This window comes from Diceros bicornis, chromosome 22 (assembly GCF_020826845.1).
Source record: "Diceros bicornis minor isolate mBicDic1 chromosome 22, mDicBic1.mat.cur, whole genome shotgun sequence".
In the NCBI taxonomy this organism is placed as follows: domain Eukaryota; kingdom Metazoa; phylum Chordata; class Mammalia; order Perissodactyla; family Rhinocerotidae; genus Diceros; species Diceros bicornis.
Genome location: NC_080761.1, coordinates 42,898,876 through 42,911,654, shown reverse-complemented (window position 1 = coordinate 42,911,654; position 12,779 = coordinate 42,898,876). Strand labels below are relative to the sequence as shown.

General features: G+C 38.4%; 1 protein-coding gene across 1 annotated transcript in view; it reads right to left on the bottom strand.

The window, feature by feature from the left end:
- Positions 1-12,779, bottom strand: part of FOCAD (focadhesin) — a 269,185-nt gene that overhangs the window by 49,930 nt on the left and 206,476 nt on the right. The window contains exons 25-28 of the mRNA XM_058565883.1: positions 11,490-11,598; positions 8,521-8,637; positions 5,506-5,744; positions 2,250-2,339 (exon numbers count right to left, since the gene is read on the bottom strand). Of these exons, the coding sequence (XP_058421866.1) occupies positions 2,250-2,339; positions 5,506-5,744; positions 8,521-8,637; positions 11,490-11,598 (555 nt within the window). The remainder of the gene's footprint in view (positions 1-2,249; positions 2,340-5,505; positions 5,745-8,520; positions 8,638-11,489; positions 11,599-12,779) is intronic.

Below are 12,779 nucleotides of genomic sequence, written 5' to 3'. Positions count from 1 at the left end.
GTTCTCCACGCTGTACTCTGCAAGAGGAAGAAAAATGCTTTGATGTCAGACAACCTAGGGTTCTCTCCCAGCATTGCTGCTTACTGTGTGACTGTGAACCACTCTCCTATTCGAGACTCACTTTCTTCATCTGTAAACCAAAGTGATGATGGTTCCTGCTTTAGTATCCATATTTGGGTTGTAATCAGGGCTTAACTACATGAGAAACAAGTGTGAAGATGTCTAGCACAAAATGTGGTGCTCAGTAAGTATTAATTGAACCTGAAACCAGAGAGAGAGCTACATAAGCACTGGCACCCACAAGGCATTAGGAATGACAAAATACCCAACTTCATTAGCTGCAGGAATAATGGCGATTTGGAGAGGATGTGGGGTGGGGGTGGGGGTATTCTTGAAGGACCTGAACTTTTAATTCGGTTCTGAAAGACAAGCAAGATTTTACCAAATGGACAGGAAATTTCTGATGACCCTATACCACTTGACTCTACAGGATTAGTCCCCTATCTAGGTCTACCCTTCCCTCTTCCACACTTGCTCACTAGGAAGGTAAGAATCAAGAAAGAAGGAAGAAACAAGAATCTTATTAATAAAAAAAGTTAATTTTAAAGTTAAATATGCTTAGACAAAGTTTTTAAATGCATAAATATCCATACTGTGGTTAATTCAGTTATCCCAATGGTCCTCACATTCAAACAACCTTCCTGCAAACTAATGGAGGTGATACATAGAAGTGATTCCTGATTGTTCCAACTGGCTGAAAGTTTGCAGCATCTTAATGGCAAAATTTTTCCCAACTTTATAACACCCTGAACTACAGCTATGATGAACACCTTTCAGGGAAAGGCAGGAGGAAGAACGGAGGCAGAGAGAGAAACAAATATATGTTACTTCTTGGTTGTAAAAGGCAACACCACCAACACATGGATTAGGCTCAATCATCTCAACTGTTCATCAGATCCAATAACACTTAAATGGCCCTATCCCTTACATTAATCATTTTCTATATTCAGAGATTTCCATCATGCCACTGAACTCTTTCTTTCCCATATTCAAAACCACACTCTTAACATGTCATTTCATCTCTAAAGTGTTTTGTGATAAACTGGGTGGTGTCAATGGTTCTTATCCAATCTTGGCCTGGATCTGAGAGAAGATCCCCTAACTAGCACCTACTAAGTGAAGATCTGACTTAATCGCTCATGATGAAATACTGGATACATGCAGCTACTCCTACCATTGACTCTTTTGTTAGTCTGAACAGGCTAGATGGTACGAATGTAACTTGAGATCACAAATTCCTAAAGGCCAGAAACATCAACACTGATTTAACTCATATTTGATCAGTGCCCATAATAGCAACAAGGAAATGCATTAATAAATTGGAGGCTAGTGCTTGTAATCTGTTGAGTTTCCTAGTAATAATGAACCCCATGTGAAAGCCCAACAAGGTACAATATAGGTCCTCAAAGGTGTTAATATTTCAGAAAGCCTAATCAAACCATACATTCTCCCATACAAGTCACACAGACTAAGTGAAACATTAAATGTCTCACCAAATAAGAATGTTTAACACTGTTTTTTGAAGTATTCTTTTCCGGTTATTCCTTTTTCATTTTTGTTAACTTCCATGACTGGAATGAGAAAATAAATTTAAACTTGAAGATATCTTGTTTAACAGACAAAATTTTTAAAAAGCATGAGGTCTGTGGCAGGATGGGGAGGATCTATTAATATTGAGGAGGGTGGGAACCCCTGCTGTAACCTATGTTTGTTTCCATTTTGATTCCTCAGCCATTGGGTCTCCCAGGGAAATATAAACGGTGGGTTAAAGCCTCCCTTAATCCAATCAACTTCAAAGAATGGTTTCTACAGATCTTTAAAAAGGTTGTCATGAATACAATGAATACATGATATGATACAATGAAGACAAAGTATACATGATACATGAATACATATATCCCCAGACATACACCTCATATGATAAGTACAAGATAGAACTAAGGTATCAGTAACTTAATGACAGCCACAAAATGACATTTATTGCTTTGTATTGAAGCCAATTGTCTATTGCTGAAACACGGTTTTTGGAATAAGTCAGTTTTAATTATAGATTTTTGATTATTACTGAAGACTTTGCAAAGGAATTCAAGATCAGGTCCCACAAACACTTCACCACAGAATGCAAAATTTATGGCCAAGAAAGAACCAATCTCTAAGTATTCGTTAGAGAGGAAACAGAATCAACATACTTGTATTCAAGAGTAGAGTCAAAGCAGCAATTTTCCAGGGCATCCAAAGACTTCATCAGAAGAAGGTTCATCTGCTGGCCAGATATATCACTGGGTAAACACAAGGGAAAAATGAATTATTTAAAATCATTCAACTGTCTAAAATACTTATAATATTTTGCTCAATATTTTACTGAAAATACATTTCTTTAAAAAAAATATTGATGATTCACATATACTTATTTTGTAGATAGAGAAACTGAGTCAGAGAATTTATTCAATAATTGGGTTTCTGAACATTATATTCACTTGCAAACCAATAACGCTAAAACTTCTACTTTCACATTTTCTCAGCCCATTCAAATTTTAAATCACTGAAAAATAAAAACCAAAGTCAGAATTCCAAAAAAATATTTCTAAGAATGCTGAAGTGATTTTCTTCAGAATATTTAATTAACCCATGAGGTGGATATTATCAATAGTTGTTCCAAATCTCTTTCTGGAAATACTGTTATTTGTGATTTCGTGTCTTAATTGTGGAAGCTATGAGTTCTATTGTTCTACTTACATCTTTTTTCAAAAGGGGGGGGAGGGAAAAACCCAGCCCTATATTTTTCTGCCTTTATACAGTAATTGATGTGGTTTTTGTACTTGTCTGGGTGAGAACTATGACTTGTATAGTAAAATAAAACTTAAAAGGTAGCTCTATGGCTGTTTTTTCAGGCAGAGTTGTGGGCTTCATCACCGACACTTTATTATCAAGGGGTTCCTACGTGTCAACTCATGGGCTGCTGCCTCAGACCATGCTAAGCGGAATGCAGCCCCAGGAATGCCAACCAGCCAGAGAGCACTTTTAATAACGTCTTCTCAAACCAAGACTATTGTGGTTTTGCCTGAGGTAAAGGATTACATTTTGCAATAAGAACACACACATACACACAGTTTTAATAGCTTTAACTAAATAAGTCCTATTATAGTTGTTCTCCGGAGTAAAATACATTTAAATATCCTAAACAAATGCTAAAGAGATCCTACTAGTATCCTCTGGAGTTTTAATAGAAGCAAGCTTTGGAATAATATGCTTTTCTGAATAAATTCTAGACTGCAATTTAAATTCAGGTGACTTTCTCATAAGCCTTAGCAAAAAATGGATTCATTGTCATAATTCTCTTCTATAAGGTGATTTTTCATTCTCAAGACCAACATATTGTCCTAATCCTGTTCCCCTAGGGGGCTGTTTTGGGCCACTTATTTGATGTCATTGACTATTCAGTCAATAGCCCTCAAAATAATTACTTTAATTTTAGAAAAATAGAAACTTTCTCCAAAAATGTCTTTATCTGGTGACATTGTCATTATCTAGTAAAATATTTATTAGTACCAAAAGGCAAATATTTCAGATTCCTCTGCTCCAGGAAATCAGGAAGGTGGGAACTATGAATAATCATACTAGTGGCTGCAGTACTAAGACACCCAGCTAAGGAAGGAGGATGCTATCAAACACAGGATCATGAGGGCAAAGGTAAAATTTGCAGTTATTCTGAGGGCACTCAGCCTCGGGAAGAGCTTTCTAGTGTCGTTTCCCAGGGTTTCCATCAGGTGTAAAGTCAAGTAAGCTAGACAGGGATGGAAGGCAATTTAGGAATTAGGAATGAATGCTTTAGGTGAACAACCAGAGGTTTCTCCACGTAGCATGATTAAATTAACCACAAACAAGCTTGTCGAGCCCTAAAACCAGCAGCATCTCAAGCTAAACTAATGAAGAAGGGAGTCAGAGCCAGGATAGGACGAAATGAGTTGCCTGGAATTAAACTGCCATGGCTCATTTTTAGTCGTAAAACATGTTGCTTGAAAAGATACTGAAGAAAGAGCATGAACACAGATGGTGAAGAGACTGCCGTTTGTAGCACAGTAGCAAAGGGAAGAAAATCACTTTCAAGTTGTAAGTCTTTAAAAATACTTTGTGTTCTGTCACACACATAAGACATGTAACAGTCAAGTCACATGCAAAGGGCAGCTTTTTGTTCATGACCAGAACCAGGCCTATACGTACTAATGCTGGTAAATAGAGCAAAATGAATATTCTGGAAATATTTCATTTATGATCACAAGGACTAAGCCAATCTTCCTAGCCATCTGACAGATGTTTCCAAGAGCTGAAAATGATCATCTGAAATACAGTACTTCCCTAGATCAACAGAAGTTCTCATAAAGGTTTCACATATTGGTGTTTGCCCAAAACTATATAAATTACAAATGCAACCTTAACCAATGGTTTCAACCTGAAATCTAAATATAGCATAAAGTCATCTAGTTTCTCCGCATCAACACCATTTCTTGCCTTTGGACAGACAGTTAATTTCTGCCAACCACGGAAGTGTAAGGACATCTAATACCACAACAGGATGCCTCTCCCTACTCTCCTACTTCCAATGCAGGAAAGTGGGGCTTAATTCCAAGTCAGTGACACCTAAATATTCATGATACTCAAATATTCATGTTGTACCACACTGCAATCAATCTGGATATGTAAAATTCTAAGATTTGTTAGAAAATAAAGAATAAATATAATGAACAACAAAATTAAAGTAGATTCTTTAGCACAAGAAAACTTTCCCGTTTAGTGGAATTTTCCACCTGGGTCTTTGATATTCTATTAGCTCCATTCAGGTGTAAAGCTAGCAGTCCAAAAATGAGCAATCAGACTGAATAAAGCACACAGTATAATATGCACAGATTAAGACTCTTTAAGGATTATAAAAATGTAGCCAGGGCACAGGATAAAAGCAACATTTAGAGCTGGGTACATGCAGTTCTCGGCTGATTCAGTGATTTCTAGCACCCTTAGGCACAAGGGATATACCAATCCCTTCCTCTCATTTTACGGTGATATCAGTAAAGGATCAGCAATTATTTTCACCCTTATAAACCAGGGTGAAAAAGAAGCCTTTCTTTATTTATAGCTCCGTAAGATTAGACTTTTCCTCACATCTATTACACAGATGTATCCAGGGCTTCCATCTAAGCATGAAATGATTTTCAAGTAATCAATCACTTTAATAAGAGCAATCCTTAAAATACATTAATATCTATGTGATGGTATTTTAGAAAGACAAATGCACTCATAAAGGAGAATGAAGAATCAAATTGCCCATCTCAAAAAGTTTAGCAACCCTATACTGCTCAGATATAATGTTTATGCATGCGTGTGTATGTGTGTCAAATCCTTCACTTAAATCACAAAGAGGAAAAGCAGGAATATTTTAATAAACTGTACCTGAGTTTCTCCTCACACAAGCGAGAGAGAAACATCCCCAAAGCAAGGCCCATGTGGATTTGCACGGCTTGAGACTCATCAGCACTTGGTTTCCCAGGTAACCTGGCAGTCAGCATGTTCAGGATTTCCTCAACCTTCTCTTTGCAAGAGATAATGAAAACTGGCACAAGGAGAGACAAAGCCGTGGCGGCAGCAGAGCGGGCAATGGCACTAGCTGTGTTTTCGCCAGAATAGGATTTCTAGGAAGTGCCAAAGAGAGAAAACAAGGGGTTGGCCTTTTGTTTAAAACATGAAGGAAGCACACCTATCACAAAAGCACTGTACAACAATACAAGCCCCCTTAGATCCACCCCGGCCAACCAAAAAAATAATTTAAAAAAAAAACTATTTCTGTGTTTGTCTATAGGTTACATCTCACTCTTACTGAAACAATTTACTAATACACAATCAGTTAACTAATAATGTCCTTTTAAATGTGAAAAAACAAATTGTAAGTGTCCCCTTTTAAAGGATGTGAATTCCCTCACTTTAAAGCCTGAAACAATTTCAGTGTTTTTGAAAGCCCACATGTGTATATAATGAAAAACCCAAAGTGAAGCTATCCAAGCTTGGAGAAACCACCAAGCCACATTATAAATGTCCAGAAAGCCAGGAGTCTGGGGGGAGAGAAAGAAGGCAGGGAGGAGGTTAAGTTTGGTATGGAAGAATAAGTGTAAGTTTAGAACAGGGAACTATTGGCAGATCTGCCAAAATTTTTGGTGGGAACACTTCCCAGTAGATGGATTATTTCCTACAGGGGGTTAATTCCTTTTAATTAAAAAGGAAGTTGAAATCCTAAAAGCCTCTGGTTGCAAAGCAATAACCAGCTATTCAAAATGAAATGGGAAGCTCTATGCTCCTTCCTATACGTAATTATGGGCAAAGAAATGAATCACAGCCCTAATAAAATGACAGGGCAGCTGAATAGGAACAGCTTCTACAAAGAATCTCATGTGAGAGCTCCACCAGACATTATATACATTTATAAATATGTCTCAAGTAGGGAAGATAGCCCGTCTATCATTCCTCACTATTATCCACTTCAAATTTTCAGACACACCGTAAAGGCCATGTTGTCCCTTGCAGTCAAAGCACATTAAAAAGTGTTTTTAATTCTATACTCATTGGCTCTCCAAGCCTTAGTACTTTAAGGATAAAAATGAAACATGTGTTAAGGTTTTCTTTAAGTTAATACAGCACCATTGTAATGACAATGTACTACTCAGAATGACTCGGCTGCTAGAACGCCAGAAATAAAAGAAGTGACTTTTGAAACAGGGCTTTGAAAAAGTATAATAATACAAAAATCACAAACGTAAGAGGCAATCCTGAGCTGGCTAGTAAGGAGATTATTTTTATTGGTTTGCAAGAACTAAGCAGTATTATTAGAAATCTAATACAATAGCCTGTCCTGTTGAATATCTGAACCAGACAGCTATTGCAAAGACTTCCATATAAGCAAAACAAGTTTTTCATACATCATTAAAGAAAATAAGAATACTTTTGACAGAAAACAAATCATCGTAAAGAAAGTACTTCTTTGAGCAGAATCTACTCTCCAATTTTATTCTACATTACCTAGTAAGTCATTTTTTGTCCTCAAGTAAGTTAAAAATCTAGTTCCAAACCCTAAGCCCCAGATGAATACATACCAGGTCCTCCCAAGGGCAGGAGGACAGAGGCACACAAAACGTTGTACAGAGAAGATCTAAGGCAATGGAGTTTCTGGCTAAATTCATAATCTTAGCAACAGTTCAGGACCTGTGCTATATTTTTATTCAAATCAACTATAATCCTCTGCCACTCAGCTGATTGTCCCATGATCACTGTAATTCCCTAAGCAACGGATAGTGATAAAGTAGAACCAAAATATTATTCCACACAGATAGAAATAAAGCATGGACTACAACCAGTAAAGGGAAAATGAAACCTACACACAAAAAAGTATGTTTTCAGTTTGCTTCCAATCTTAGGATATAAGCATGTTGAAAGAGAATGACGAAGTAACAGGTGCTTTTTAAAGATCAACAACAATATTACTTCGTATTTATAGAGTATTTCACAGTTTTCAAAATATTTTTTCACAAATTATATAATTTGATCCCCACAATCTTTTATAAAGTTGGCAAAGCATTCATTTTTACCTTCATTTTATAAGAAAATACGATGATGGGTTAAGTAAGCGTCAGATCAACAGTCATAAAACTAATATGAGGTGAGGCTAGGGCTACAACTACTATAGATAACATTGTTCAATCCCCTCATTTTATAAAAAAGGAAACAAAGGTCCAGACAGATTAAGTGAACCACTCACGGTCACATACCCTGAAATGAAAAAACCATTGACTAGAAACTTGGGATCCCCCATCTTCAGCCAATGTTTATTTTACTACAACTGTAGCTCTTGACTCTGACTACATGTTAGAATAACCTTGAAAGCTTCCAAAATGCTGACACCCAGGGCCCATCCCTGAGCAATTAAATCAGAGGTGAGGCCTACCATCAGTATTTTTTTTTTTTTGTGAGGAAGATCAGCCCTGAGCTAACATCCGTGCTAATCTTCCTCTTTTTTGCTGAGGAAGACCAGCTCTGAGCTAACATCTATTGCCAATCCTCCTCCTTTTTTTTCCCCAAAGCCCCTGTAGATAGTTGCATGTCATAGTTGCACATCCTTCTAGTTGCTGTATGTGGGACGCGGCCTCAGCATGGCCAGAGGAGCGGTGCATCGGTGCGTGGCCGGGATCCGAACCCGGGCCGCCAGTAGCAGAGCGCGCGCACTTAACTGCTAAGCCACGGGGCCGGCCCCCCCATCGGTATTTTTTAAATACATATATATGCTTTTAAAGTTCTCCAGGCGATCCTATTGTACAGCTAAGGCTGAGAATCATTACACTCTATCATGGATTTCATGTGAACAATTGATACGAAAACAGTCAACCCTTAAGTTTTCTGATCTTTTTTATTCCTCAGACTTACATAATAAAACCAGGAGAAAAGTCTTCCTCTGGGTTGGTAATGACTATCCACAATGACCAGAAGAGTATCAAACACCATGAAAATCCACTCTTTCATTGAAAGGAAATTAGGTTGAACCTGCAGATGAAGAAAAACATGAAACGATAATGGAAAAAAAGAAAAACACCTAAACATCATTTCTAGACCAAGGATACAACCCCCTGGTGTATTAAAGAGTGAAGTGCTATTATCAAAAAGTGAACTTCCCCTGCCAGACTGCATGAGGTGGATAGGTATTTGACAAATACACATCTTTACCTGTGCAGGAATAAGATCTGCCCTTTATACAAGACTTAGCAGAGGTGAAAGGATGGAGGTTGCAGAACAGAACATATCCGAGAGCCCTTCAGAGCTCTCCTGTGTTCAGGGAGGATAATGTGGAGGGTAAAGGGAGAGATGTGCAGAGAAAGCAACTCAAAATTTCTCATTTCTATGACTTGTCATTTCACAAAGGAGGCAATAAAGCGGCCTACAAAATTTTGATCACCATCTCTAGCATTTCTGCTTACTCTCACCATATATTTATCATTCAAGAATCATCACAACATTTGCCCAACTAATTAGGTACGAAAACATAAATGATCTTCAGTTTGGAAAAGAGGAAAGAGAATGCAAAAAAACAAAACAAAACAATAACAAAACCCAACTCATTAAAAAGAGAACTTGGTTTTAAAAACCATTTGTGACCACGGACGTCAAAAGCATTCATTAACACACAGGGTAACAGGTGACGCGAACTATAAAGGTCAATGCAGTGTTGAGTATCTCCTTGGAATTAGTTCCTTGAATCAAAGGTCTTCTTCTTAAGATCTGTAATTGTGGGTCATATGCAGATTTAGAATGAAGTTTGAAAACTTCAACTTTAACCAAATAATGAGGTCTTGAGTTTCTACTGAGTAACAGTCAAGGGCAAGGTCATCAAGAATAAAAGCAAAGCCCCACCTTTGTGTTGTGGGCTTCTCAATGTTTTGTGTACTATGTGTTACAGTGCAGGAAAAAGGGCAGGGGAATAAAGAATAAGAAAGCCTGGAACTCAAACTCTGAGCTAGACCCCCAGTTACTACTGGGGCAAATTACCTGTACAACTGGTAGTTTGACATAAATAACATCAAAACGAAGGGATCTCAGAAGGGTGAATTAACTTCCAAGTCATAGATCTACTTAGCATGTTGCCTCTGCTAAAGGCAGAGCTCTTGAAAGGCACGGCTCTTTCAAGGGTATGAAACATTTCCTCTCTAAAATTTTTCATCTTTTTCATCATTAAAATAAGATTCTGAGTTTAAAGCTAAATTTTCATATGGTAACTACATTTTCTTCCTTTATGCAATAACTCCTTGGCCTCTTTCCCTTCCCCACGTGTAATACATATTTGTAGTTTTTGCCCCATGACATCTATTCTCTTGTTTACTGGTAAGAGTACCCTTTGGGGAATTCCCTCCTCTGTGATTTGAAGCTGGGTGAATTGCTCAAAAAAGCTCCCCATCCTACCCTGCCCAAGGTGTGGGCACGGGACCCATGGGACTCTGAATCTTAAGAGACTGATGCAAGGACAGTAAATGACCAGAGCTGATCCACCCCAGTGGGCGGGGTCCGCTGAGATGGCTCATCAGTACCTGTACCTGGACTCTCCAAGTTGCCTTGGTTCTTGTTCTTCCCCCAACCCAGTCTTTAAGCTTCACCTTCAATTCCATGGGCCTCCAAATTCCCTATTCTTCCAGTTCCTTTTTTATTTAAATAAGTCAGTTTCTTTGCATGCAACCAAAAAACCCTACCATGAAAAAAGTGAACAGACAGCCCATAAGACACTCTGTGGGGACAGAGACGGGCTGAACATCAGGGCAGGCCCCAAAACAGTCCAGTTTTGAGGCCTGCCCTGATGGCCTAGTGGTTAAAGTTTGGTGCTCTCCGCTTTGGCAGCCTGGGGTTCAGTTCCTGGGCACAGAACAATACTACACTCATCTGTTAGTGGCCATGCTGTGGTGGCGGCACACATAAAAAAAAAGAGAAGAGGAAGACTGGCAATAGATGTTAGCTCAGGGCGAATCTTCCTCAGCAAAAAAAGAAAAAAAAAAGTCCAGTTTTTGCAATAAGAAGTGTTGATGTAGATGCTGATGCTGATGATAATGGCTACTACTCCTGAGCGCTTAGCATCTACCAGCCATTGTGCTTTACATACGTAATTCATTTAATCTTTACAACAATCCTGTCTGGAAAGTATTGTTTCCCCATTTTACAGATGGGGAAACAGGCTCTGAAAAGGAAAGTTACCAACAATAGGCCATAGAGCTAGTAAGTGCATATATTAGGATTTAAATATAAGACTCTCCTACTCCAAAGCCTATGTTTTTTAACCACTCAGCTATATTGTCTCCAGATAATAATAGCTACTAGATAATGGGGCTTAAAAGAAGAATAAATCCATGCCTTTTTATTTTGACAGATATGAATTATCTGAAAAAGTACATTGGAAATGAACATTGGCCAGCTCGCCACATGTTTAATTAAGAAATAAATGCCTTGCAAAAATGAATAGGCACTTTGTCATTGACATCTACAATTAAAATGCAAAGTACAATTTTTTTTCAGTCAGTAAACACTGCTTATTTATCATTTTTTGACAGCACTGTTCACTTTCAGTAAGCCTAGTTAACCTCCGAAGATTGGTTACCACTCATGTAATCAAAAAAAGACAACCCCTGTTGCATAAAATTGGTACCTTCAAATGGAAATGACCACTTAACTCTGATGGAGAAAGCAAAACAGAAAAGCACCAAAGAAAAGTGTCTTAGAAGACACTGAGGCTCACAGGGTAAAGGCATAACTTGGTGCAGCGGTCATAGACTCTAACCTCACAAACTTAGGGCCAGGCTTCTCACTTTTCAAATGTTACACAACCAAAGCCCAACTCGTTCACATCACCCTTCACTCACCTCCAGGACCCCCTCAGAGTCTGAGGAGAGGCTGGCTTCGTGTTTGGATATGACGACTGCAAGGCTGCTTAAGGCTAACAATGCGTTGCCTTTGACCACTGGGCTCTCCCTGTTTAAAAAGAAAAAAATTCCAAGAGAGGATTTTGGGGTATTAATGAGGAGAAGAGAAGACGCTATTACGGGGAGGGTAGACGAGGTCAAAAAGTACTTCCATTCCTTCACAGAGCCTTGTAAACGCAGGTCTATCTGTTCCCGGATGCCAGCAGCTTCTTTCCTTCCTCTGACACTAGTGCTGATTTTTAACTCTTCTTATAAATGGTCATTATGCTTTTTGTCACTTAAAAATCCAAGCTCATATATCTAAGTTCTTTCTTCCTAAAGTTTTTATTTCATCATTTGACATTACATTTCCTAAGCTGTCTTCTTCTGTGTCATCTTTGGCCAATTTGAATTTATCGATTTGTTCTGAAAGCACAACCAAGGACAGTTATGTGAATGAGACCAGCAGAACAGAACGGCCTCTGGCTTTTCTAAAGCTCTGGTGTGTGGAACCAGCTTCTAGTGAACCACTTCAGACAGCACACTTTACTAGCAACTTGACACATTGGCAGCTTTCCTTAGTCATCATTATCCTCCCCCACTTTATCTCAATATGCCAAAGCCAGCAATCTTAAAGTCAGTTTGTAATATAATTTTGAGATCCTAGATAAGATGCAAAAAAGTCCGGTTTTTAGACTATCGGGATTGAGAGTTGCCCCTTTATATCATCCAAATAGTGGTTTTCTAATATTAGCAAAAAAATATTAAGTTTGACTTCTGAATTTAGTATCAAGAAAACTGAACCTTTTTAATATACTTACCACTTGAAAATTTACATTTAGTATTAATCCATAATTCCAAGGTGATCCTATAGAATAAAATCCCAGGTGGGACACTGATGAAATGCTCTTGGCTTGTCAACTCTGTCGTAACAGAGCTCAGGTGAACAGAGCACCCATACTATCAGATAGTTCAGTTCTCAGTTAGTCCTACAATTGTGGGTTCCCATAAATACAGAGAATGTTTCCCAAATGTGGACTTGAGACATGAACCTGAATCAGTGTATACATCCAAGAACCACTCCCTGCTCACCCAGTGCAGGAACAGAACAGATACATGGGATGAGGACGACTTCCAGCCCTGCTGCCCGTGCAAGCCTAGTACCTCCAGTCCCAGGCCATAGTGATGACAACATGTGAGTCAGTGGGTATTACAAGGTTAGTATATACAAGTGTTCTAGCATTTTTGCTT